This window comes from Sapajus apella, unplaced genomic scaffold, assembly GCF_009761245.1.
Source record: "Sapajus apella isolate SASKATOON/1434 unplaced genomic scaffold, GSC_monkey_1.0 scaffold20, whole genome shotgun sequence".
NCBI lineage: Eukaryota > Metazoa > Chordata > Mammalia > Primates > Cebidae > Sapajus > Sapajus apella.
This window is the reverse complement of record NW_022436960.1, coordinates 3,179,213-3,206,291: the sequence shown is the minus strand read 5'-3', so window position 1 is coordinate 3,206,291 and position 27,079 is coordinate 3,179,213. Positions and strand designations below refer to the sequence as shown.

Below are 27,079 nucleotides of genomic sequence, written 5' to 3'. Positions count from 1 at the left end.
GCAATTGCGCCATCTCGGCTCACCGCAACCTCTGCCTTCTGGGTTCAGGCAATTCTCCTGCCTCAGCCTCCTGAGTCGCTGAGATTACAGGCACGCGCCACCATGCCCAGCTAATTTTTTGTATTTTTAGTAGAGACGGGGTTTCACCATGTTGACCAGGATGGTCTCGATCTCTTGACCTCGTGATCCACCCGCCTCGGCCTCCCAAAGTGCTGGGATTACAGGCTTGAGCCACCGCGCCTGGCTCTTACCCTATTCTTTAGGTGGCAGCCGCCACCCTGGCCATCACACAGGTTTTCAGGCAGGCAAAGAGGGCTGTATCCTGAAGTTCTATGTTTTTATTAGGGAAGAGAAGCCTCTCTAATAGCACATTTCCCTTTACATTTCACTGGCCAGAATTGGGTCACATTCTCCCCCACTCTGCAGATCCACTGGTTGTTTAACCAATCAGGATTCACCCCTAAAGCTAACGTAGACTCTTTCCCGCTCCTCAAGGGATCAGAAGATTTCTACTCCACATCTGAAAAGAAAAAAACTGAGGCTCTGTAATAAAGGAACATTGGTTGTTGAAAGAATAGTCGGGGTCAGGCACGGTGGCTCACGCCTGTAATCCCAGCACTTTGGGGGCTAAGGCAAGTGGATCACTTCAGGTCAGGAGTCAGAGACCGGCCTGGCCAACATGGTGAAACCCCGTCTCTACTTAACATAGAAAAATCAGCCAGGCATGGTGGCACACGCCTCTAGTCCCAGCTCCTCAGGGGGCTGAGGCAGGAGAATCGCTTGAACCCGGAGGTGTAGGTTGTAGTAAGTAGAGATCTGGCCACTGCACTCCAGCCTGGGTGATGGAGCAAGACTCCGTCTCAAAAAAAAAAAAAAAAAAGTAGTTAGGCAGGCAATGAAGTGACTGCCACAGGGACCCCACACCCACACATTCTTTAAGCAAATGCACATACATGCACACGACATACAGTAGCGTATTCCACCATTTCCCCCACGTGGTTTCTAAAGGTATTTATGATCCATAACCCAGGTTTCACTTGGGTTTAAAGTTGAAAAAGCACCCCATAAACTGTATATTGATCACACATCTGTAAACCATAAATTGGAGCTAACAGTACCTATACCTCATGGCTGTGCCAACTGAATGAGTTAATATGTGTGCTTAGAACAATGCCTGGCGCATGGTAAGGGCTACATGAAAGTTAGCTGCTATTATTAATATCAAGCTGGCAGGTAAGATATGTTGAGTGAGAATCAAGACACCCCCTCCCCAACATCAGTAGGTTCATATGACAGATATATCTAATAAGATGAAAATCTACACATTAATTATGTAACATGTAAGTTACTAAATTTGGACCCTAAAAATACAACAGTCCAAATAGAGGGTGAGGAAATGTGATTTAAGAGCTATACATGCGTGAGGGCATGCAGTGGCAAGTTTGCAACTCTGAACACTGAAGAGATGGGTACTAATGAATCCCTACAGCATGAACTCACTGCTGGACATGGCTACTTACTCCAAGTAGAAGCCAGAAGTGGAATAGTTCTATTCTCCATCTAGGAAGCTTTACATCTAAAGATATGAAGAAAAAAAAGGGATGAGCAGAGTCCAAGGGAAGTTACTACTTAATGGCTAGAAGAGGTATGTGTGAGCAGATCTATAAAACATCCCTAACTACCTGTAACACAAATTACACTGTTTCCTGCTAACGGCTGGCTTAATACATCAATCAGTAAGACTGGAAATCGTTGTTTTATAAGGACTCCCTCTTTGTTGTGGTAGTTGTTCTAACAAGATTTTACCATTTGCTTTCAGGGGGCTGTAAGGAAGACTGTGACAGCCGAATCTGAGCAGGTCGAAATGAGATGATTTTCCCAAAACACAGTCTACTTCAAGGATTTCCGTAGAACCAACTCCTTTTGGAATATCCCTTTGAGAACATAAATAGAAACATATATCACTTTCATGTTTGGGGCAAGCAATTTTCTTTACCTTCCTCACATTATAAAATAATTCCAAGACTGATTTTTCATTGTGTTTGAAATAATAGATTTTCTAGAATTGTGTCTAATTTCCGGTAGCTTATTTGCTTGCAAATAAGACAAAATCTTAAGGACAAGTAAGTTAAAATTCAGAGTTCCAAAAGAGTCTGATTCCTTTAAGAATCTGAGGACACTGTTTAGCCAGGTTGAGAAGCATTTTCCTATCATCCCAACTCCCCTGGCTAAAAGTGAACAATCGTTAACGCCTTACATGTTCCAGGCCCAGAGTGCTCAGAACCACAGTGAGCTACAAAAATACAGAAGAAACATCCTTTTCCCCTAGAAGTTTCCTACCCAGTTAACTATCTTCGTGATTAAAATAAGACAGCTGACTACTAAGTTAGAAATAGTACGTGCAATAGGGAAATAGACCAGGAAAGGAATGAGAAGAAATTCCTTTTAACTGTAGGATCTGGGCAAGCCTTTAGTCCAGGCAGGATCTGAACAGAGTAGAGAGGTAAGTGAATGTAAAAAAGGCACCCCTTAGTGGAGGAATGGAAAATGGAGGGAAATATTCATCAACGACGGCGCTTCTGTGATGCCAGAGAGAGAGAGAGAGAGAGAGAGAGAAAGAGAAAGAGAGAGAGAGAGAGAGAGAGTGTGTGTGTGTGTGTGTGTGTGTGTTGTGGATGGAGGCTGCTCAGAACAGTGCAGGAGAAAGGGAGAAAAACAGTAAGAGATGAGGAAATTTATGTAGCACCTATTACATGCCAGATGTGTTATACATATTATTTCAATCACACTTTATAACAATCTTGAACGGTAACATTCCTCTTTCACAGATGAAGAAATTGGCCCAGAAAGATTCAGAAACTCCCTGAGAGTTTGGGGAGTCAATGGACCAGCTAAATATTAAAAAAAATTCAAATAAGGTGTTTTTTTTTTTGTTTTTTTTTGGCATACCATGTTTGCTTAAAACCCAGCTAAGGATTCTGGACTACCCTACAGGCAACAGGTGCTGGAGGAGGGTGGAGGCAGTACACCAGCAGGTATCTCTGTTCAGGTAGGGCCCACCATGTGTCCAGACTGGGCTGACTCTTTTCCCTCTGGGAATAAGAGGCAAATGAGACACCATCCCTGCCCTCGAAGAACCTTGTGTGCTTTTGTGGGAAAACAGAAGCATTAACAGACACATGTAGCCGGGCGCGGTGGCTCAAGCCTGTAATCCCAGCACTTTGGGAGGCGGAGGCAGGTGGATCACGAGGTCAAGAGATCGAGACCATCCTGGTCAACATGGTGAAACCCCGTCTCTACTAAAAATACAAAAAATGAGCTGGGCATGGTGGTGCGTGCCTGTAATCCCAGCTACTCAGGAGGCTGAGGCAGGAGAATTGCCTGAACCCAGGAGGCAGAGGTTGCGGTGAGCCGAGATCGCGCCATTGCACTCCAGCCTGGGTAACAAGAGCGAGACTCCGTCTCAAAAAAAAAAAAAAAAAAAAAACAAAAAAAAAAAAACAGACACATGTATTATAATGGAAGTACAATGATAGCAATTTGGGCAGAGTGCTATGGAAATACCCTTCCAAGGAAAGCGTCCTAGAGAGGTCGTCCAGGCTGTCTTGGAAGAAGTATAAAGTTGAAGAAGGTGGGAAAGGATATTTTAGGCAGAGGAAAAGATCTGTCTCAAAGCAAAGATACGAACTGTCATGGTACACACCTCGAGGTAATAGGAAGGAAGGGAAATAAGGCTGGAAGGCTTGGGAATGCCTTGCTGAGAAGCTGAAGCCCTGGGAAGCCACTGAAGGTTTTGATCAGGGCAGTGATATGGTTACATGTTATTGCAGGGAAAATCTGGGAGTGCCTTGGGGAAGGAAGACTGGAGGCAGGGAGAACAGCTGGTCAGCAGAGGCGAGAGGAGAGAGTGAGCCAGGGCCCGTGTAAGGACAGCAGTCACAGGCATGGAGAAGAGTTGGGTTTGAGAGACACCAAGGAGGTAAACGCATCAGAATTTGGTGGTTACATTCGGAGAATAAGTGAGCAAAAGGAGTCAAGATGATTTCCAGAGTTCAGTCCTGAGCAACTGAATGTGACGGGTGAGAGCAAGTGCTGGAGAGGAAGCAGGTCCAGTGCAGAGAGGAAGGGATGGCTCAGGTCAGCTAGGCCCAGTAAGTGAGTCTGAGGTACCTGTGGGACACTGAGTCTGGCGATCTAGAACAGTGGGACATGGACTGAGAGCTCTGCAGATACTCCAGACTAGACAGAGAGGTTTAAGAATGGTCAGCCCGGCCAGGCGCAGAGGCTCACAACTGTAATCACTGCACTCCAGGAGGCAGGAAGATTGTGTGAGCTCAGGAGTTGGAGACCAACCTGTGCAACATAGTGAGACCTCATCAATACAAAAAAAAAAAAAGAATGGTCAGCATGTAGGCGGCAGTTAATGTCACATGAATGGATCAGATGATGCAGGGGATCATGCAGAAGGCGGCGAGTGGCAAGAGGAAGAAAAGCTAGAAGCGAGAAAACGACGGAAAAAGCAGTTAAGATATGCAAGGCAGGAGTCCCAGGGATAGAGCAACACACGATACTAGGTGCAAGAAAGGAATGTAGAAAAGACTGATGTCTCTTCCTCTTTCCTTGTCTCACCCACTTCTGGACTGCTCTGTCTCTGAGGGCAGCTGAGGAACCCCATCAAGAAAATGCCCTTGTGAAGTCTTCTTGGTTTACCCTTTCTGGCCAAAGCACCTCTGTGTCACAAAGGAAAAACTACCAGTCAGACCCCAACAGCTGGATCTTGGACACAGAAACACTTCCAAAAGTAACTCTAATGTTGAGACATTGACTGGCACAGAACACACTACAACAGGTCATTTATTCTGGGTTTTTTTTTTTTTTTGAGACAGAGTCTTGCTCTGTCGCCAGGCTGAAGTGGGGTGGTGGCACTATCTCGGCTAACTGCAACCTCCACCTGCCTCAGCCTCCCAAGTAGCTGGGACTACAGGTGCATGCCACCATGCCCAGCTAATTTTTTTTTTTTTTTTTTTTTTGAGGCGGAGTTTCACTCATGTTACCCAGGCTGGAGTGCAATGGCGTGATCTAGGCTCACCGCAACCTCCGCCTCCTGGGTTCAGGCAATTCTCCTGCCTCAGCCTCCTGAGTAGCTGGGATTACAGGCACGTGCCACCATACCCAGCTAATTTTTTGTATTTTTAGTAGAGACGGGGTTTCACCATGTTGACCAGGATGGTCTTGATCTCTTGACCTCGTGATCCACCCGCCTCGGCCTCCCAAAGTGCTGGGATTACAGGCGTGAGCCACCGCGCCCGGCCAGCTAATTTTTTTTTTAAGTGGAGACAGGGTTTTACCATGTTGGCCAGGATGGTCTCCATCTCTTGACCTTGTGATCCACCCACCTCGGCCTCCCAAAGTGCTGGGATTACAGGCGTGAGCCACTGCAACCGGGCCATTTATTTCATTTTGATTAGTAATTCACCTTGCTCAGAGATTAAAAACTTAGCATTAATATAGCAAATCTCTTTTAAAAATAATAATAATAAAAAAGAGTCTGGCTAGCAGTGTGTCCTAAGAAACTAAGTGAGCACCGGGTCCTGCCTATAAGCATTAGTCCTGAAGTTAGCACTGCCTGAATGCAAAGAACACACACAGATAGTGAGATATGAGTGGGCAGGCCAGTTCACCTAGGAACAAGAAGGGTAAGAAGGAAACAGAGCCAGTCCTGGAGAGTACGAACACTTTGCCCTCTTCCTTAATTTGCACACTGAATTCAGGTATTTTGCTTACCGTTACAGATTTCTATAACCCCTGAAGGCCGGTAAAAGTATTATTATTCCTGTTTTATTGATTGACTGATTGATTGATTGAGACAGGGTCTCATTCTGTCATCCAGGATGGAATGCAGGCGTGCAATTTTGGCTCACTGCAACCTCTGTCATTCGGGTATGGGCAATTCTGCCTCAGCCTCCTGGGTAGCTGGGACTACAGGCATGTGCCACCACACCCAGCTAATTTTTTTGTATTTTTAGCAGAGATGGGGTTTTGCTATGTTAGCCAGGCTTGTCAGGAACTCCTGGCCTCAAGTCATCTCCCTGACACAGCCTCCCAAAGAGCTGGGATTACAGGTGTCAGCCACCACACCCGGCTTATTCCTGTTTCACAGCTGACAAAATGACAAGTTGAGAAGTTATAAGACTTTTCTGATAGTCACACAGATGAAAAATGGCAGAACCAGGACCTGAACTCAGATTTGTATGACTCTACATTCTGCACTTCCCGCTGACCAGCTTTGCAGCTAAGTACCTTTCTAATTCACTTGGCAGCTGGTCTACCTTCCAAGGCCCAGAACTCCAAAAACGATTTCCATTATCAACCCCCAAGATCAATGGGAACTTGGAAGAAGGAATGGCTTATAAAAAACAAGTAAAAATTAAAAAGTAGGACCTAATGTTAATCAAGTGCTGAGAAAACCTCAGCCATCCTCTGTAGCAGTTTCAGTGAACTAATTTGTTGATTTTCCGAGGCTAAAAATAGCCCTTTTATACTGCACGCTCTGGGTTTATCCCAAGTATTTACAGATCTATCACCTGACTTATTTTATCAACTCTTGTTTCACACAGGTATTAACACTAAAACAAGCGCTGGGATGGGCACTTCGTGTTCTGTACGACTTTCAAGTCACAGTTGAAATGTCCCTTTCTCATGAAGGCCTTTATCTTACTAGGCTAGGCTAGATTCTGTCCCCAAACTCTCACTTCTTTCTAGGACTTCTATAAATGAATATTAGATATGGGCAGGGCGCAGTGGCTCATGCCTATAAACCCAGCACTTTGGGAGTCCAAGGTGAGTGGATCGTGAGGAGTTTAAGACCAGCCTGACCAACATGGTGAAACGCCAACTCTACTAAAAATACAAAAATTAGCCAGGTGTGGTGGCATGCACCTGTAAGCCCAGGTACTCGGGAGGCTGAGGCAAAGGAACAAAATGAACCCGGGAGGGGGAGGTTGTGGTGAGCTGAGATCATGCCACTGTACTGCAGCTTGAGTGACAGAGCAAGACTCTGTCTCAAAAAAATAAAAATAAATAAAAATTTAAAAAAAGGCCAGACTCGGTTCACGCCTGTAATCCCAGCACTTTGGGAGGCCCAGACGGGTGGATCACAAGGTCAGGAGATCAAGATCATTCTGGCTAACATGGTAAAACCCCATCTCCACTAAAAATACAAAAAAACCAGCTTGGTGTAGTGGTAGGTGCTTGTAGTCGCAGCTACTCTGGAGGCTGAGGCAGGAGAATCACTTGAACCCGGGAGGCGCAGACTGCACTGACCTGAGATCGTGCCACTGCACTCCAGCCTGGGTGACAGGGCCAGATTTCGTCTCAAAAAAAAAAAAAAATTAGATATGTACTTGTGAACTATCTGTTTACAGCTGAACTCCTACTGGCCTGTCGACCTCGTGAAGACAAGTATACCTGTCTTGTACTTGTTCACAACTCTATCTACCCTCTGGGCCTTGCACTGCAGGTATGAGGCAATGGTGAACAGCTGGTCTCACCTAACTCCCTGTGTGGTGTCACTCCTTTTTGACAAACAGAAAAAAAATGCCTATCAGAAGGTTACTGCCCAGTTTCATAGAGAGAACAAGTAAGTAAGTTAACTCCCAAATCATATAAGCTCTCCCACTCCATCATGCTCACCTGCCTCACACACAAAAATACATGAACTGACTTCCTGCATTTCCACAATGCAATACACGTGCTTCTGTGAAAACAAGTGTGGCTATGAAAGTTACCATGGATTAAAGAATTTTTGGCCAGGTTGATGCCTGTAATCCCAGCAGTTTGGGAGGCTGTGAGAGCAGATCCTTTGAGCCCAGGAGTTCAAGACCAGCCTGGGCTACTTGGCAAAACCCTGTCTCAACAAAACATATAAAAATTGGCTGGGCGTGGTGGTGTATGCCTGTAGTCCAAGCTACTTGGGAGGCTGAGGAGGGAGGATCGCTTTAGATGGAGAGGTCAAGGCTGCAGTGAGTTGAGATCCTGCCACTCACTCCAGCCTGGGTGATGAGTAAGACCCTGTTTCAAAACAAAAGTTCAACTCGTTCTGTTTAATTGTGCATTGCACATTTGTTGGGATGGGCAGGCAGTAGGAGGAACTGAAGCACAAGTAAGTTCATTTAGCCTCTTTGGAGGGACATTATACTAGCAAAGCAGAGAAAAACAGGCTAAGCTATTACTAAAGATTTCAACTTTCTTTATATTTATGGGCAATAATCAGGTTCAATCATTGTAATAAACCACTTGGCCTAAGAAAAAGAATCTAAGGTCTTATAAAAGTACATAAAATAAAATGCTACATAAAGAGTGTCAGCTTTACAGACATGAGATTTCACCTATTAACATATACAGTTAGGAGGCCTGGTGCCGTGGCTCATGCCTGTAATCCCAGCACTTTGGTAGGCTGAGGCAGGTGGATCATTTCAGGTCAGGAGTTTGAGACCAGCCTGGCCAACATGATGAAACACTATCTCTACTAAAAATAAAAAAGAAATAGCTGGGCATGGCGGTGTGTGCCTGTAATCCCAACTACTCGGGAGGATGAGGCAGGAGACTTGCTTGAACCTGAGACGCAGAGGTTGCAGTGAACCAAGATCGTGCCACTGACTCCAGGTTGGGTGGCAGAGTAAGACTTCATCTCAAAAAAACAAACAAAAAACCCCCATATAAACATATGTAGTATGTAGTTTGGGGCTGGGCACAGTGGCTCATGCCTGTAATCCCAGCACTTTGGGAGGCCAAGGCAGGTGGATTGCTTGAGCCTAGGAATTGGAGACCAGCCTGGGGCAACATGGTGACACTCTGTCTCTACTAAAAATGCAAAAACTATCAGGGCATGGTGGTATGCACCTATAGTCCCAGCTACTCAGGAGGCTAAGTTGGGAAAATCACTTGAGCCTAGGACAGAGGTTGCAGCAAGCAGAGATCACACCACTGCACTCCAGCCTGGGTGACACAGAGAGGCCTGTCTAAAATAAAAGGAACAAAGGGTATTTCACCATAATTTAAACTCCTAATCTAATATATGCATTGATTTGGTGGGAGAAGTATCTCTTAATAGCCCAAGTTTCAAAGATTCCACAACCAAGAAGGATATTTGTAAGTTTAGACAGTTAAGAACATGTGCATACCTAGTTTTTCACTTAACTTAGATCCAAACTAGGGGTAACTAATTTAGATGCATGCATAAAATTTTCATTCTGATTTTTGAAAACATTTCATTGAAAATTGGGCATGGATCTGAATTGGAACAGGATCATACTACTGAAATTGACATAGGTTTTGCAGCCTCACAAAAGGCAGGAAAGTCAAGCTCTCGCTTCACCTTAATCACTACGGTTTTACCACACTGCCACGTGACCTTGAGCACATCTCCTCTGTTAGGTGGTTTCCTTGTCTGCAAAATAAAGTCTGGACTAGATGCTCTATCTGGGTCTAACAGTCTCAATACTGTAACTGATGGAGAGCACCAATTTCCTACTTGAAGGAACTGCAAAAGAACTAGACATTAGAATTAACCAAAAAGCAATTTCATGAGGCAGCCAAAATAGTAGTGATAAGGGAAATTATTTAGCATGAGTTCATGGCCTGAATCAATCCCAGTCTTTTAGAGATATAGCCGAATCAGATTTGATAGTCAGCCTCCCTGTAATAAAGAAGATACTCTCCAGACTAGGCTAGGAAGGAGAGGTATTGCATCTCTTACTAGCCTTTATTGTTCTGCTTACTCTCACCCCTTGCCCTCCTTCCTTAAATCCAAGTTTGAGTATTTAATGATAGTTTCAGAAAATGAAAGAACGGAAAATGAGGCAGGTGAGGAGATGGCAAAGCAGCTGTTGGCTAAGAGTCCATATCTTTGTCCTAATGTTTTTTTTTTTCTTTTTCTTTTTTTTTTTTTTAAACAGAGTTTCACTCACGTTACCCAGGCTGGAGTGCAATGGCGCGATCTCGGCTCACCGCAACCTCCGCTTCCTGGGTTCAGGCAATTCTCCTGCCTCAGCCTCCTGAGTAGCTGGGATTACAGGCACGCACCACCATGCCCAGCTAGCTTTTTTTGTATTTTTAGTAGAGACGGGGTTTCACCATGTTGACCACGATGGTCTCGATCTCTTGACCTCGTGATCCACCCGCCTCGGCCTCCCAAAGTGCTGGGATTACAGGCGTGAGCCACCGCGCCCGGCCTGTCCTAATGTTGTACTGAGAAGGTAGCCATAGGAATATTCCCTTGTAGGTTATTTGTCACTGCATCTCCTCAGGCATTAGTGAGCTCTGATTTCCTGGAGATTCCAGAAAGCTGTACAACTGTTGTGATGTATCTAATACTATTTCTTCTATAGTTGTTGATGTTCAGTTCCTTTTTTGTGTGTGTATGATGGAGTTTTTTGCTCTTGCCTAGGCTGGAGTGCAATGGTGCGATCTCGGCTCACTGCAACCTCTGCCTTCTGGGTTCAAGTGATTCTCCTGTCTCACCCTCCCAAGTAGCTGGGAATACAGCCATGGGCCACCATAGCCAGCTAATTTTGTATTTTCTTTTTTTTTCTTCTTCTTAATTTTGCATTTTCATTAGAGACAGGTTTTCTCGATGTTGGTCAGGCTGGTCTCGAACTCCCGGCCTCAGGTGATTCGCCTGCCTCAGCCTCCCAAAGTGCTAGGATTAGAGGTGTAAGCCACCTTGCCTGGCTGATGTTCAATTTCTGGGTAAACTTGAAGCTTTCTTTTTTTTTGAGATGGAAGCTTTACAGAAAGTTGGAACTTTTGAAAAACTTGAGTGACTAAGAAATGGTCAAGCAGTATCACACAGAATTCCCCTCTGTCATGGTGCTTTAAAATTCATTTTCTTTTTTTTTTTTTTGAGACGGAGTTTCGCTCTTGTTACCCAGGCTGGAGTGCAATGGCGCGATCTCGGCTCACCGCAACCTCCGCCTCCTGGGTTCAGGCAATTCTCCTGCCTCAGCCTCCTGAGTAGCTGGGATTACAGGCACGCGCCACCATGCCCAGCTAATTTTTTTTTTTTTGTAGTTTTAGTAGATACCGGGTTTCACCATGTTGACCAGGATGGTCTTGATTTCTTGACCTCGTGATCCACCCGCCTCGGCCTCCCAAAGTGCTGGGATTACAGGCTTGAGCCACCGCGCCCGGCCTAAAATTCATTTTCCTGCATGAAAATGAATCAATGACTCATTACCAGGAGTGGTAACTCCCTCCCGTAATCCCAGCACTTTGGGAGGCAGAGGTGGGTGAATCATTTGAGGTTAGGAGTTCGAGACCAGCCTGGCCAATATGGTGAAACCCCATCTCTACTAAAAATACAAAAAGAATTTAGCTGGGCGTGGCGGCGCATGCCTGTAGTCCCAGCTTAATTGGGAGGCTGAGGCAGGATAATTGCTTTAACCTGGGAGGCAGAGGTTGCAAGGAGCTGAGATCGCACCACTGCACTCCAGTCTGGGCGACAGAGAGAGACTCCATCTCAACAACAAAGCAAGCAAGCAAACGATACCTTCACGTACAAGGCACTGAGCTGACAGACACAGTCACAGCCTTTGCTCAGATAGGTGTAAGATAAATACCAGTTTAATTACGTGACAATAATCATTTGCTCCCAAAATAAAAGGATTCTAGGAGTTCAGAGAGAATCCCAATGCATTCTGTATAAACAGAAAAGAATACAAGTTGGGAGGCTGGGTCCAGCACTTTGGGAGTCCGAGGCAAGAGACCAGCCTGCGCAACAGAGCAAGACCTGATCTCAAAAAAAAAAAAAAAAAAAATTTTTTTTTTTTTTTTAATTAGCTGGGCATGGTGAAGGTGCACCTGTAGTCCTTAGCTACTTGGGAGGCTGAGGTGGGAGGACTGCTTGAATCCAGGAGTTCAAGGCTGCAGTAAGCTATGATTGCGCCACTGCACTCTAGGCTTGGGAGTCAAAGCTAGACCCTGCTTCAGAAAAACAGAAACAAAAACAAAAAACACAGCAGTGAAATTATCCTCACTTTTACTTACTACTATTTTTCTTGAGACAGAGTCTTACTCTGTCACCCAGGCTGGAGTGCAGTGGCGCGATCTCGGCTCACTGCAACCTCAGCCTCCTGGGTTCAAGCAATTCTCCTGCCTCAGCCTCCTGAGTAGCTGGAACTACAGGTGTGCACCACCACGCCTGGCTTATTTTTGTATTTTTAGTAGAGATAAGGTTTCACTATGGTGGCCAGGCTAGTCTCTAACTCCTGACCTCAGGTGATCTTCCCACCTCAGATGATCTTCCCGCCTCAGCTTCCCAAAGTGCTGGGATTATAGGTATGGGCCACCATGCCCGGCCTATCCTCACTTTTAGAGTCCCATGATTCTGAAACTGCAATTTGACCTGTCCTTTTAAAGTAATTTTTACCTTTAGCAGCAAGTGCAAGCAGGCGAGAGCCAATATAACACATTATCTTTGTGTGTCTAGTCATAAGATACTCCATAAACAGTAGAAGAACATCTCCCACTAGAGAAAACTTAAGGCTTGCCTTAACAGGTCATCTGTTGTGGGGCAAGTTTAAAAAGCTGTTTCTGGAGCAGGTAACCGGAATGGCCTTCAGGAGCATCTCAGTGTTTCTGACCTAACACCATTCCTCAGAGCTTTGAATCCTTTTCAGCTTTCTCCACTTGAATGTGAACATCTACAGATCTACAACTCAGAAGCCAGGATGCTTAATGGGTACTTCCCTCATTTCTCTTGCTCTCAACTGGTGTCTATGGGGGAGTATCAACTACTTGCAAAGCCATTTCCCCATCAATTACTAGACAGTGGGGAAAGTGAAATTTAAAAATCATTAAGACATGTAAAAATCTCCCACAACTGGTTTTCATTTGTGAAATACTTAAGCAGTTTATAAGCTACAAAGCCAGAAATGACTTCATTCAACAGATTTGACTTCTCCAAACTGTGTGGGTGCAGCACTCCAAGGGGAATTATTCAGGATTCAAAGCTCAAAGAGAAAACGATCTAATTTTTCACTCCTTACACTAATATTCTCAAAAATGAAGTCCAATGACATTTAGCAATGTTAAGTAGGGACTAGGATTTATAAAGTCGCCTTTTAATGAGAGTGTATATACTGTTTCTTAGTGTGTTCCCAAACGTAAGAAGTCTGCTTGTGTTAACAAGATGAGTCTAAGATTAACGTATTGAGTACTGTTCAGAATAATCATGGGACTCAACTGCTTCAACACTATTAGAAAACAGTAAATGTTGAGAATATTCAAGTTGAACAAATTCACACAGGAGTTAAATCGGCCAAACGAGTATAACAAAGACACACCTTTCTCACTCTCCAATTTGTCATGGTTTCCTTAAAAATCACGAAATCTAGGCCGGGCGCAGTGGCTCACGCCTTTAATCCCAGCACTTTGGGAGGCCAAGGCGGGTGGATCACGAGGTCAAGAGATCGAAACCATCCTGGTCAAAGTGGTGAAACCTTGTCTCTACTAAAAAATACAAAAATTAGCTGGGCATGGTGGCGCACGCCTGTAGTCCCAGCTGCTCAGGAGGCTGAGGCGGGAGAATTGCTTGAACTCAGGAGGCGGAGGTTGCAGTGAGCCGAGATCGTGCCATTGCACTCCAGCCTGGGTAACAAGAGCGAAACTCCGTCTCAAAAAAAAAAAAAAAAAAAAAAAAAATCACGAGATCTTTGTTTTGCTTCAAGGCAAACTGTCAGGTCGACCAAAAGGACAGATTAAGAGCAAAAACACTTCGATGCAATATATCTTATTCAGGAAGGTTTAACTTGCCGTTAATCCGTGCCACAAAAAAAAAAAAAAAAAAAAACAAAAAAACTAGGCTCTGTGGCAGGTATAACGGAGGACACGGCGGTAAAAATGTGGAATTTTCAATGATGAGACAAATGCAAAACCTGGTAGGCCTAAGAAGGAGCACCTATGAAAGTGACAAATAGGGGGAAATGGTGGGCAAGGGAAACAATGGCTGGAGAGCGAAAAAGGGAAAGCTCAGGAGGAAATTTTAGAAAGCTATAAATAGCCGAGCCACAGCAGAGCCGCCAGGACCTTGTAGTTCTAAGATCTACGGGGAAACAGGCACCCAACGGCTGCGTCTCAGGTTTCCGCGGGTCACAAAAGAATAACGGACATCCACCCAACGGTGGCCCCGGGGCTCCGCGGGCGCTTCCGTCGAGCCCGCGCCGCCCCACGCGCTCTGCACGGCACCCAAACGGGCGCTCGCGGCAAGATGCGGGACACAGCCCGCGCCACCCGTCTTTGTCCGTTCCGCCCTCCACACTCACCCGGCGGCCACCGCTCGCCCGAAGCCAGGCGGCAAGAGCAAACGCCGCCCGACGCGAAAAAGGAATCAGAGGCGTTTCTCGTCAAAGCAGACTTTATTGGGGCGACGGGGCCGCCCCGCGCGCGCCGGCCGCTCCCCGCGCGGCCCCCGCGCCGCCCACCGGCCTCAACCCCGCTCCCGGCCGGCCCCTTCCTCCCTTCTCCTCGGGCTCCCGCCCCCGTGGTGCCCGGGGCCGCGCGGACCGCTCACCGGCTCCCGAGGCGGCGGCTGCAGCGGCGACACCCCGCTCCCGAGTGCGGCCCGGGCCCGAGGCAGCGCGTTTTGTGGCTGTTGCACCGCGGAGGGCGGGAGCCGCGCGACACCGAGCGGCGGGAGGCAGCGGCAGCGGCGGCGGCGCGCTGACGTCACGCGCCGCGGGCCGGCCAGCCAGCGCGCGTGCGGGCGGCCCCGCCCCCGGTCCCACCGGCCCCAATCCAGGAGGAGCCCGGCGAGTGGGCGGGGCCTCGGCAGCCAGCGGGCAGATCGATTGGCAGAGAAGGAGGAGCGAGAGGGCGAGCGGGCGAGTGGCAGTGAGGCGGGGCGGGCTGAGGCCAGCGCGGAAGTCTCGCGAGGCCCGGCCCGAGCAGAGTGTGGCGGCGGCGGCGGCGGCGAGATCTGGGCTCGGGCTGAGGAGTTGGTATTTGTGTGGAAGGAGGCGGAGGCGCAGGAGGAAGGGGGAAGCGGAGCGCCGGCCCGGAGGGCAGGAGGAGGCGCGGCCAGGGCGGGCGGTTGCGGCGAGGCGAGGCGGGGAGCCGGGACGAGCAGCGGCCGAGCGAGCGCGGGGCGCACCAAGGCGAGGGAGGCGGGGAAGCCCCGCCGCCGCCGCGGCCGCCGCGCCCGCCCCTTCCCCCGCCGCCCGCCCCCTCTCCCCCCGCCCGCTCGCCGCCTTCCTCCCTCTGCCTTCCTTCCCCACGGCCGGCCGCCTCCTCGCCCGCCCGCCCGCAGCCGAGGAGCCGAGGCCGCCGCGGCCGTGGCGGCGGAGCCCTCAGCCATGGCCTCGGGCGACACCCTCTACATCGCCACGGACGGCTCGGAGATGCCGGCCGAGATCGTGGAGCTGCACGAGATCGAGGTGGAGACCATCCCGGTGGAGACCATCGAGACCACGGTGGTGGGCGAGGAGGAGGAGGAGGACGACGACGACGAGGACGGCGGCGGCGGCGACCACGGCGGCGGGGGCGGCCACGGGCACGCCGTGCACCACCACCACCACCACCACCACCACCACCACCCGCCCATGATCGCGCTGCAGCCGCTGGTCACCGACGACCCGACCCAGGTGCACCACCACCAGGAGGTGATCCTGGTGCAGACGCGCGAGGAGGTGGTGGGCGGCGACGACTCGGACGGGCTGCGCGCCGAGGACGGCTTCGAGGACCAGATCCTCATCCCGGTGCCCGCGCCGGCCGGCGGCGACGACGACTACATCGAGCAGACGCTGGTCACCGTGGCGGCGGCCGGCAAGAGCGGCGGCGGCGGCTCGTCGTCGTCGGGCGGCGGCCGCGTCAAGAAGGGCGGCGGCAAGAAGAGCGGCAAGAAGAGTTACCTGAGCGGCGGGGCCGGCGCGGCGGGCGGCGGCGGCGCCGACCCGGGCAACAAGAAGTGGGAGCAGAAGCAGGTGCAGATCAAGACCCTGGAGGGCGAGTTCTCGGTCACCATGTGGTCCTCAGGTGAGCGCCGGCCGCGCGCCCCGGCCCCGGGATGTTTTTGTTTTGAAGGGAAGCCATGTTTTATGTGTGTGATGGGCGCCGCCATCTTCTTCGCCAGGGCAAGTATGGCGGCCCCAAAAGATGGCGGGCCGTGCGGCGGCGGGGGCGCGGCGGCGGCGGCGGCGGGCGGCGGGCCGCGAAGATGGCGGCGGGCGGCGGGGGGAGGGGCCGGCGCCGCCCGGCTAGGCCGCAATGGCGTAGTTTCTCCGAGAGGGGGAAGCGTCGCGTGGGGCGGGGACGGCCGGGGGAGGGGCCGGCGCGCTCGCTCCCCCGCGCCCGCACCAACGGGCGCGCCCGCCAGCCCGTTGTGGCGGCCGCCGCGCGCCCCCGGCCCGGGCGGGCGTTGGCGGGGCTGCGCCGCGGCCTCGCGGGCCGGGGACTGCCGTCTCCGGGACGCGCGCCCCCGCCCGGCGCTGCCGTTCCCCCGCCGGCCACTCGGGGGCGCCGCGGGCGCTTGCCCCGCCCGCCCCCAACTTCTCGGGACTCCCAACTGCTCGCGGGAGGCACTTTCCAGAAGGGGCGACGCGGCGCGCGTGGGCGTCTCGGGCCTCCTTGCTCCCCGCCCACCCAGCGCCGGGCTGGACCGTGCCCCGGCGGTCACGCTCGCCTGAGGCGTCGTTTGCTGCGGGGCGGGACTTGGGCTGCACGTAGGGCTCGCGTGTGCGGGCTCCGAGCGTCAGTCTGAGCCTGTCACCGCCGTTGCCAGCGAATTCCTGGCCTTTTCGTCGTCCTGCAGTACCTAGTGGAAAGGGCCTGTGAATCTTAGCGGATAATTTTTAGTCACTTAGATTTTGGGAAAGCTTCCCCCCCGCCCAAGTATTTAGCTCTTTGTGAATAGGTTGGGTTAGTTTACTCGACTGTGGACCTTTGCTAGTAAATAAAATCGGGTAGTTTAATTTTAGGCCTCTATGCGTTTTACTTTGTATGTAGAAAGGTACCTGTTTTCCCCATGAAAAGAAAGATGCCAGAAAGCAAAGTTTTTCTGGGGGGTTTTGTTTTACCGTTTTAATACTTTTAACGAAGGTCAGAAAAGCCATCTATATAGCAAAAGGATATTATCTGCAGGTGTAAATTCTTTATCTTTTCTTTACAAAGGTAATTATTAATTCAGTGCTGATTTTAATGTCAGTATCCTATTAGTATATTTATATACTACCTAGCTAAATTGCTGAGATACTAAAAAGACTGAGAATAATTCTGACATAGTAGTTAATCTAACGCCTGTGATGATTACGTTTAATACTCCATTTAAGTGGTGGAGCCCCTTCCCCTATAGTTACTTTAAAGCTACTTCATAAATTCTTAGAACTGGATGGAGACTCAAAATATGGTGAGTATTAAAAGATAGACTTCAGAGAAATGTATGAGATAGAAATGAAGAGGCTGCACTGAAAAAGCTAGCTTGCTTGTATATAGTGAAAGTCTCGAGGTGAGACAACTACCGCTGGATGGATCTGTGATTGAAAGAGGCCAGAGCAAAGGAGTCGAGGAGCTGTCAAAACCTAATAGGAAGTGGTAACAGGCGCTCTCCTGCCTCCAAGGTGCCTAGTAGAATTCAAGTAGTTTGAGTTTAGCAGAAACCATGTTTAAATGAAACATGAGTATTTTACTTAATGGTTGTCAGAAGATAACTTCCATGTATTTTGGTAGCTCAAGAGATTAAACACTGATCATATTGGAACTAATAGTCATGGTTTTGGCAGGGTGCGGTGGCGCACACCTTTATTCCTAGCACTTTGGGAGGCAGAGGCCAGCGGATCACTTGAGGTCAGGAGTTTGAGACCAGCCTCGCCCGCATGGTGAAACACTGTCTCAACTAAAAATACAAAAATTAGCCAGGCGTGGTGGCGGGCGTCTGTAACCCTAGCTACTCTGGAGGCTGAGGCAGGAGAATCACTCGAACCCAAGAGGCAGAGGTTGTGTGAGCTGAGATGGTTGTGTGAGCTGAGATTGCGCCACTGCCCTCCAGCCTGGGTGACAGAGTAACACTGTCTCAAAAAAAAAAAGTCTTTTTTTAAGATACATTAACCACTAAAAGAGTATATTTTTTCTCGTGTGTGGAATTAGAGTAATTGAGAAAACCGACGTATTTTTACATGTTCTGCATTTTATCTTAGCAAATTGCTGGCCCACTTTTTTTACACCCAGAGAACTTGGTAGTGTATGGCTTTGCTTGATGAAGTGGTAAGTATCAAGTCAGCCAGTTAGGGGAAAAAGTCTGAGGGGCTTGACTGATGGAAGTTAATGTACAATTAAGTAAGCATTTAAAAGTCTTTACTTCCCCTGTGCAAGAGGTTGCTATTAAGGTGGCACAGTTTGAGGTTGTTTTCACGTCCATTTCTTTTTCTTTTTTTTTAATTTGAGACAGTCTTGCTCTGAGACAGGCTGGAGTGCAGTGTTACGATCTTGGCTCACTGCAACCTCCCCCTCCTGGGTTCAAGTGATTCTCATGCCTCAGCCTTCCAAGTAGCTGGGATTACAGGCGTCCACCACCACCTCTGGCTATACTGTCCATTTCTTTAAAGTGTTGGTTGTCTAGTTAGTGTGGTAGAATATTCTGCATAAAGATGGTTATAAGTATTTAATGGCAGTAACATAGGATGGCCTGTTTCCTCGGGCATGTGTTTTGTGGTAGACTATACCCCTTCCTTGTCCTTGTGGTTTGAAATTATTACTGAAGAGAAGCGAGAGTTTGTGGATAATAATGCATTTCCCAAGTTCCAATTCTGAAAATGATTTTATCTTCAGAACTGAAATGACGCGATACAGTCAGTATAATTCTGTAACAAACGGAGGAATGAAAGTTGGGCTAAATTTGTATGTATATGTACATATAGGTTGAGTATGGTAGGCAGCATGACTACTTTTGTGCACTTGATCTCATTTGATCCTAGGCAGGAAGGTTTTAACTACACTGTATTTTCACTAAAATAGCCCCTTAGTTTGGAATGAACTGTGAAGTAACAGTTTTCATAAGTCCCAAGCTGAGTTACTTGAAGTCCTTGTAAAAATAGCTGTACACGTAGTTACTAGTCTAGGTACTTCTTAGCTAGTTTAAAAAACAAAAAATTAGGTTGGGTGCAGTGGCTCACATCTGTAGTCCCAGAACTTTGGGAGGCCAAGGCAGGAGGATCGCTTGAGCTCAGGAGTTCGAGACCAACCTTGGCAACATAGTGAGACCCCCATCTTTGCAAAATAAAAATAAAAATTATCCAGTTGTGGTGGCATATGCCTGTAGTCAGTCCCAGCTACTTGGTAGGCTGAGGTGGGAGGATCACCTGAGCCTGGGAGATCGAGGCTGCAAGTGAGCTGTGATTAAACCACTGTATTCCAGCCTGAGGGAAAGAGTGAGATGCTATAAAAAAAAATAGTGGGAGTCACCATATTTCTGGAAACTAAATATTTGGATTTTTATGGGTTTCTTTTGCTTGCATGTCATCTTCCTTTAATTTCCCACAGTAACAGCACTCTGGTAGGCATCTTTTGAATGTAACATCGGCATAGGAATCTAATAGTTTTTTTAGTAGTTTTAAGCCTTAAAGGGTCCCTAGATATCTGCTTTTTTCGCTCTCTTTTTACTATTATTTTTTTGAGATGGGGGTCTCACTCTGTCACCCAGGTTGGAGTGCAGTGGTGAGATCTCCGCTCACTGCAGTCTCTGCCTCCTGAGTACCTGGGAGGTACTAATTTTTTTTTTTTTTGAGACAGTCTCATTCTGTTGCAAGGCTGGAGTGTGGTGGCATAATCTTGGCTCACTGCAACCTCTGCCACCTGGGTTTAAGTGATTCTTCTGCCTCAGCCTCCTGACTAGCTGGGACTACAGGTGTGCGGCACCACGCCCAGCTTTTAGTAAAGACAGGGTTTTACCATGTTGGCCAGGGTGGTCTCAATCTCTTGACCTTGTGATCAGTGCCCGCATCGGCCTCCTAAAGTGCTGGATTATAGGTGTGAGCCACTGCGCCTGGCCCCCGCTAATTTTTTATTTTTGGTAAAGATGAGGTTTCACCATGTTGCCCAGGCTGGTCTGAGCTTAGGCGATTCACCCCGCTTAGCCTCCCAAATTGTTGGGATTACCGGCCTGCATCCCCCAACACACACTTTTTTTTTTTTTTTTTGAAACAGTCTCATTCTGTCACACAGGCTAAAGTGCAGTGGCACAATCAACAGCTCACGGCAGCCTCGATCTCCTGGGCTGAAGCAATCCTCCCACCTCAGCCTTCCTAGTAGCTGGGACCTCTGTGCATCTGGGAGTTTTTTAGTTGTTGCTTTTTAAATTAGAGATGGGGTCTTGCCTTGTTGTCTAGGCCTGGCCTTGAATTCCTGGGCTCAGACTATCCCCCTGCCTCAAATTCCTGAGTAGCTGGGACTACAGACACCCAGCTTCAACTGTGTTTTGAATAATCTTAATCAGTTGCTTTAATGCCAGTGTTTACTTTGGGCTTTTTCACTATATGTAATTAATAAACATTTCAGTGTTGACAGATTTTGGGTACAGTACTATGTATTTTTTCCCTAGATAGTCATGCTGTTACATAGGAATAACTGTTTTATAACTTAGTTAATTATAAACTAAACCACTTATTGCATTGAATAGGGAAGATAATGATTAAAAACTGAGAATTAAAACATTTAGTGAGAAATCTAGGTGATTTTAAAATCTTGAGATTTCAGGTGGTGAGAAACTGCACCTCTCTAAGGCTGTTGATATTTTAACTCAGAGCAGTTAACTAATTTGGAGCAGATGTTGCATTGCCATGTGCGTGAACTGCTACATAGATGCCTGGAACTGTGGGAAGGAGCCAACATGTCCATGGCCACCCCGTCCCGTTTCCATTTGCATACATGTGTTTTGTGAGGCGAGGCCAGCATGTGCATACTGCCTGTCCGTGGCTAATGAGGATGGCACAGGTGCAGGGACAGGTGCACAGTTGGGACTGTGTCATCCCCCCCCAATCCTGTGCCCTGCCAGCCAGTACAGCTTAGGTTGGGTGGGGGCTGTGCCTTCTCAAAGTGCCGGCAGCTGAGTGGCACCTCCTTCACGGCTGGGAATCGGTGGTCCCTCCTCTGGTGTGCCCAGGGCAGCCTCATGCCCCAGGTAGAAAACCTTTGGTGGGACCTTGTTTGGTATGTGGGGTGGTCAGACCCTACCTGAGCTGTGACCTTCTGAGAACAGACAAATAAAATTGCTGAAGAAGAGGCAAAAATAATAATTACTATTCTGTTACACTGAATAGAGAAGTGGCTTGTTCTGGATTAAGCAAAACGTGTATGACCAGAAAACCATTGATACTAAAATCAATAAATGCAAGTAAGTTGAAATGCATTGAATTTTTCTCAATTTTATAAGTTTGGAAGATGCAGGTTTGCCGAAAATCACTAGTCACGATCGTTTGCCATTCAGTCTCTGGGTTTTTCATCCCCCCAGTAAAACTGTGCTATTTATCACTAAGTAGAGATGCTATAAACATGAATTTCCATGGAGCCAAGCTCAAAAAGCCATCCAAAGTAATCACTTCAACCTCATGACCTACATAGGGCAGCCTAAGTCATAGATCTGGATTCCTGATCTGGTGGCTCTGAAAGCTTTAGCTTCCGGATAAAGCCCCTTGTGCTGTCAGACTCTCCACTCCAGGTTATTAACCTTTCCTTTTCCCTCCTACTATCAACGACTCACTCCCCCTAGTGGGGGAAAAAAAATCCGCATCAGGAAGAGGTCATCCACAGTTAGCATTTGAGGCTTTTGGAAGAGGGTAAAATTTTTAAAACATCCATGTCCGTCTCCTAGGTGAATATTTACAAAAGGCATTTCTAGTTTGTTTTTGAAACCTGCTTAACAAGGTCAGTGTGTTTTAAGGCTGGAAAACTTAGATTATATTAGTAAAACAATTATTGCAATGAGCATTACTTAAGAAAGGGTATTTACTAATTTATTTTCTCTGTGCTCTTAATACTTCCAGTAGGAAGAGTAAGTAAGCAAAAGTGAATTTTCTTTTTTTTTTTTGAGACAGGGTCTCACTTTGTCACCCAGCATGGAGTGCGGTGTCCCAATCTCAGCTCATTGTAGCCTCCACCTCCTGTGCTCAAGGAGTCCTCCTGCCTCAGGTTCCCCAAGAGCTGGGACTACAGGCGCGCACCACCAGGCACGGCGAATTTTTTGTAGAGACAGAGTTATCAGAATCATGACTTGGATTTAGAAAATAACACTAATGTAATTACTGTTGTAGCAGATTGTTAGGAAGAGCCAAGGGAAATTTTAGAAGTTAGCTGACTGCTGGATAGGTTTGCACCTTTTCATGTATGATGAACTTTAATAACAACACATACGGGGAGCCAAGCCATTTCCTAGTTCTAAGTATCTTCTCAGTTGTGTTCAACTTCATGAATAATTACCAGTAACAAAGCCAGCAGCATCTTATTTCCTCTCTATAGGGCAGTGACCTTGGGATCTTTGTAAAATGAGTTGGGATAGCAGTACCCTGAAAGTCACTTTCAATCTTTATAACAAGAAAATTCTATTCCTTTACAAATATAACAACATACTCAATTTTTCTTCTTTTTTTTTTTTTTTGAGACAGAGTCTTGCTGTGTCACCCAGGCTGGATTGCAGTTGTTTGATCTGCCTCACTACACCCTCTGCCTCCCAGGTTCAAACAATTCTTCTCCCTCAGCCTCCTGAGTAGCTGGGATTACAAGGATGTGCCACCATGCCTGGCTAACTTTTTGTATTAGTAGAGACAGGGGTTTTACCATGTTTTTGCCAGGGCTGGTCTCAAACTCCGGACCTCAAGTCATCTCCCCGCCTTGGCCTCCCAAAAGTGTGGACATTATAGGTGTGAGCTACTGTACCCAGCTTACTCAGTTTCTTAAAGCAAAACTCTTCCATTTAAACATGACCTGGCAAATGGCATATTAGGAACTCTTGAGCAAAAAAAAAATTTTTTTTTTGGAAACAGGTTCTTGTTATGTTGCTCAGACTGGAGTGTGCTGGCTATTCACAGGTGTGATCATTGTGCACTGTAGCCTTGAACTCCTGGGCTCAGGCGGTTCTCCCGCCTTCGCCTCCCTAGTAAGTGGGACTAGAGGTGTGTGCCACTCCACGCAGCTTGAGTAAAATTCTTAATAGCCATTCACTTACTTTAGTTTTACACCGTGGTTTCAGATGTGGTTAAACATTAAAACAATATAAATTACAATTTAAAAAATATAAATGGTTATTTGTGATGGACTGTTTCTTGTGTAATTTTTTTTTTCCTCCAAGATAGTCTCGCTCTGTTGCCCAGGCTGGAGTGCAGTGGCACAGTCTCAGCTCACTGCAACCTTTACCTTCTGAGTTCAAGTGATTCTCCTGCCTCAGCCTCTTGAGTAGCTGGGATTGTAGGCGTGTACCACACCCGGCTAATTTTTGTATTTTTAGTAGAGATGGGTTTCACCATGTTGGCCAGGCTGGTCTCAGACTCCTGACCTCAAGTAATCTGCCTGCCTCAGCCTCCCAAAGTACCGGGATTACAGGCTTGAGCCCACTGCACCCAGCTTTCTTGTGTAAATTAACTCTTCTCCTCAAATAGATCTGTGAAGCAGGGTTAGGGGCTGCCATTGCTGTGCAAGAAGCTGTTCTGTTGGTGCCAGGACCTCTCTTTTCAGGAGAGTATTGGACTTTGAATATTGAGTGAATGAATGGATGGAATTGTCTGTAAGGCAGAATCCAGTGCTTATACCAAAATACTTATTTTGGTCTATTTCTGTATAGATGGAAAACAAGTATTAGCAATAGAGAGAAGGTGGAGAAGTGTTCCGTTTTAGAGGCATCATGGGCTTTAGAGTCAATCTTTGACTCAAATATCAGATCTGCTACTTACTGCTCTTTAGATGCATTGCTTGTTATTTCTGAGGTCAGTTTCTTCAGCCAAAAACATAGAGTTTAATACTTTAAAGATTTTGCAAGAAACGTGGCAGTTGCCAGAACGAAACGGGTACTTAATAATGATGGTATCCTTTCTTAAGGTCTTTATTAGTAGGAAAAACTGGGAAACAGCCTATGTCATGATTTTTGCCTGTTGCTTAGCAGTGAATCCCAAATGTTTAGCTCTCCCCATTTCGGTGAAAGTTTGGGTGATGGCAGTGGTGAGTCTTTTTTGTCTTTTTGCCAGGAGTAACCTAGAGTGGTCTAAAATACAAGGTGTGGAGAAACAAAATCTAGCTAAACACATACATGCATACATACATAGGTAAATATGTCAGTTGGTGAAGGTGAAAATAGAAAATCAGGATCACAGGAAACATTGAGGTCAACCCTAATGAGCTTCCTACCAGTCAAGATAAAAAAGGACTTATGTTACCTTTATCCGATACTTATTCTAAGGAAATAAAGCTTTTATTAGGACTGAATTCAAAAATCAATTCCTTTATGTATGAAGGGACCACTAAGTGGTAGTACTGGCATTTTTCAGCCAATGTAGTGACAGATTTCACAGTGCTCTCTTAGAGCCGCCTAAAAAATGTATTATAGAATGTGGCTGGGCATGGTGGTTCACACCTGTAATCCCAGCACTTTGGGAGACTGAGATGGAAGGATCTGAGGCCAGGAGTTTGAGACCAACCTGGGCAATATAGTGAGACCTTGTCTCTACAGGGGGAAAAAAAAAAGCTAGAGATAGTAGCATGTGCTTGTAGCCCCAGCTACTCAGGAAGTTGATGCAGGAGAACCACCTGAGCCCAGGAGGTCAAGGCTGCAGTGAGCTCCACTACAGCCTGGGCGATGGTAAGATTCTGTCTGAAAAAGAGAGATTTTTATGATTAACATACTGTGGTTGACTGAATAATGACTTCGAAGAGAGCCAGATCCTAATTCTTGTAACCTGTGGGTGTTAACCTTATTTGCAAGTGTGATTAAACCAAGGTTCTCAAAATGCGGAGAGTAGTCTGGACTATCCAGATGGCTACAGTGTCCTTGTGTTCACAGGAAGGTGGTGGGAGATTGACTGCCAAAGAGGATGTAGGAGAGGTGCAAGAGGTTGGAGTGAGGTGAAGAGAAGAGGTCAAGGAATACAGGCAGCCTTCAGAAGCTAGAAGAGGTTAGGGACCAGGTTCTCCACTAAAGCCTCCAGAAGGAACCCACTCAATGGCTTTATAGCTCTGAAAGTGATTCTCACTACGGGCCTCTAGAACTGTAAGAGAATAAATTCTTGTTGTTCCAAACCACCAAATTGGTGGTTGTTTTGTTACAGAGGTAATGGCAAGCTAATAGATGTGCTAGCACCGCCTGTGTACTTCAGTCAACAGGAACCTGGCAAGTTCCTAATGCAAGGCACAAGACCTGCTGTTCCCCCTGAAACCTAGGAGAGGGGGGAAGTGGAATACAGGGGCTTTTTTTGCACACTACTCAATTTCCCAGACATGATGGTTGGCGTTTAACACATTACCTTGTTTTAGCCTTTCAGGATTGGTGTATCCTTTTTCCCTCCCTTCCTCCCCTCCCCTCTACCATTCTTTGTAGAGGCAGGGTTTCTCTTTGTTCTCAGGCTGGTCTCTAATTCCTGGCCTCAAGAGATCCTCCTGCCTTGGCTTCCCAAAGTGCTGGGATTACAGGTGTGAGTTCCCGTGCCTGGCCTCATTATTTAATAAATGAGGAAAACAGGCAAGGTTAAGAGTGGAGGCTGGAGTGACAGGAATGAACGGCCTCTTGAAGGGATGAGATCTTGACTTGGGTGTTGGAGAGTAGACTGGGCTTTAGGTCATGAGAGGAAGGCAAGAGGGTAAATTGTATTGACTACCTTTTACTAGACACTGAGAAAACCACTTTGCTTGGAGCGTGGAAGGGAGATGAGACTCCGTCTTTTTACTTCTATGAACTTGTAGAGTGCTTTCTAGCCTTCCCATTTAGTTCCTTAATTATATCTTTTTGACCGGAGACTGGAGTCTGCAAACTCAGTTTATTGCTTTGCTTCTCAAACTAGACTGTGAGTGGTTATTGTTTTGATAACAGAAGGAAATTGAGCAGCTGAGGGATTGGGATAGGCCAGGACCTTATTTATTAATATAATACCTTTAACCTTTTGAATAGTACCATATGGAAAAATAGAAACTTTTAAATGTGAAACCAGGCAAGGTTAAGAGTAGAGGCTGGAGTGACGGGTGCACGCTACCATGCCTGGCTAATTTTTGTATTTTCATTATTGATGGGGTTTCACCATGTTGGCCAGGCTGGTCTTCAACTCTTGACTTCAGGTGAGTTAATTGTCCTTCCCCATTTATTACGTGAGCCACTGCATCTGGCCAAGATATTTTTTTGAACAAAGAAACTTATAGGCTGGGAGTGGTGTCTCACACCTATAATCCCAGCACTTTGGGAGGCCGAGGTGGGCGGATCACCTGAGGTCAGGAGTTTGAGACCAGCCTGACCAACATGGAGAAACCCCCACCTCTACTAAAAATACAAAAATTAGCCAGGCGTAGTGGCGCATGCCTGTAATCCCAGCTACTCGGGAGGCTGAGGCAGGAGAATTTCTTGAACCCGGGAGGCCAAGGTTGTGGTGAGCCAAAATTGCACCATTACACTCAAACCTGGGCAACAAGAGTGAAGCTCCGTCTCAGAGAAAAAAAAAAAAGAAACTTGTATGTATATATGGCCTGTAATGTAATGATTAAAAATTACTGTTATTTTACAGCATAATAAATTTTTATTGTATTTAGTAAAAACTTCTGATTTTCTTTTTGCAAAAAGTAGTCAAATGGTAGCATATACCGACAGTATTTGATGTATTGCTTTACTATGTATCTAGCTCATGGTGAAAATGAGACAGTCAAATATTGTTCTTTTGGTTACTTCTGGCAACAAAAGCTAGTATCTTTTGTCATTTCTCTAGAAGTTTTCTTTGCAACTTGACTTTTTCTTTTTTTTTTTTTTTTTTTTTTTTTACTGGGTTTTTTTTTTCCTCAGGCTGGGGTGGAATAGTTTGTTTTTCACTCATTCCACCTCGCTCCCTGGCTGAAGGGAGTGTCTTGCCTGCCGTAA

General features: G+C 47.0%; 2 protein-coding genes across 3 annotated transcripts in view; one reads left to right on the top strand and one right to left on the bottom strand.

The window, feature by feature from the left end:
• Positions 1 to 320: 320 nt before the first annotated feature.
• LOC116557769 (serine/arginine repetitive matrix protein 3-like) lies at positions 321 to 15,364 on the bottom strand. Of its 2 annotated transcripts, XR_004271691.1 has the most exons (3): positions 14,570 to 15,364; positions 1,521 to 1,576; positions 321 to 520 (listed from the first exon to the last, which is right to left on the bottom strand). XR_004271691.1 is itself a non-coding variant. In XM_032287417.1 (2 exons), exons 1-2 carry the CDS (start codon positions 15,350 to 15,352, stop codon positions 1,571 to 1,573), a joined length of 789 nt encoding a protein of 262 aa, XP_032143308.1. In that variant the 5' UTR covers positions 15,353 to 15,364; the 3' UTR covers positions 810 to 1,570. The 2 variants fall into 2 exon arrangements, 1 of the variants encoding a protein (XP_032143308.1); XM_032287417.1 differs by lacking the exon at positions 321 to 520 and having other exon boundaries at positions 810 to 1,576.
• The window catches only part of YY1 (YY1 transcription factor), a 36,433-nt gene continuing 24,451 nt past the window's right edge, over positions 15,098 to 27,079 (top strand). Inside the window, exon 1 of the mRNA XM_032287416.1 lies at positions 15,098 to 16,029. Coding sequence (XP_032143307.1) covers positions 15,351 to 16,029 — 679 coding nt within the window. The 5' untranslated portion in view covers positions 15,098 to 15,350. The remainder of the gene's footprint in view (positions 16,030 to 27,079) is intronic.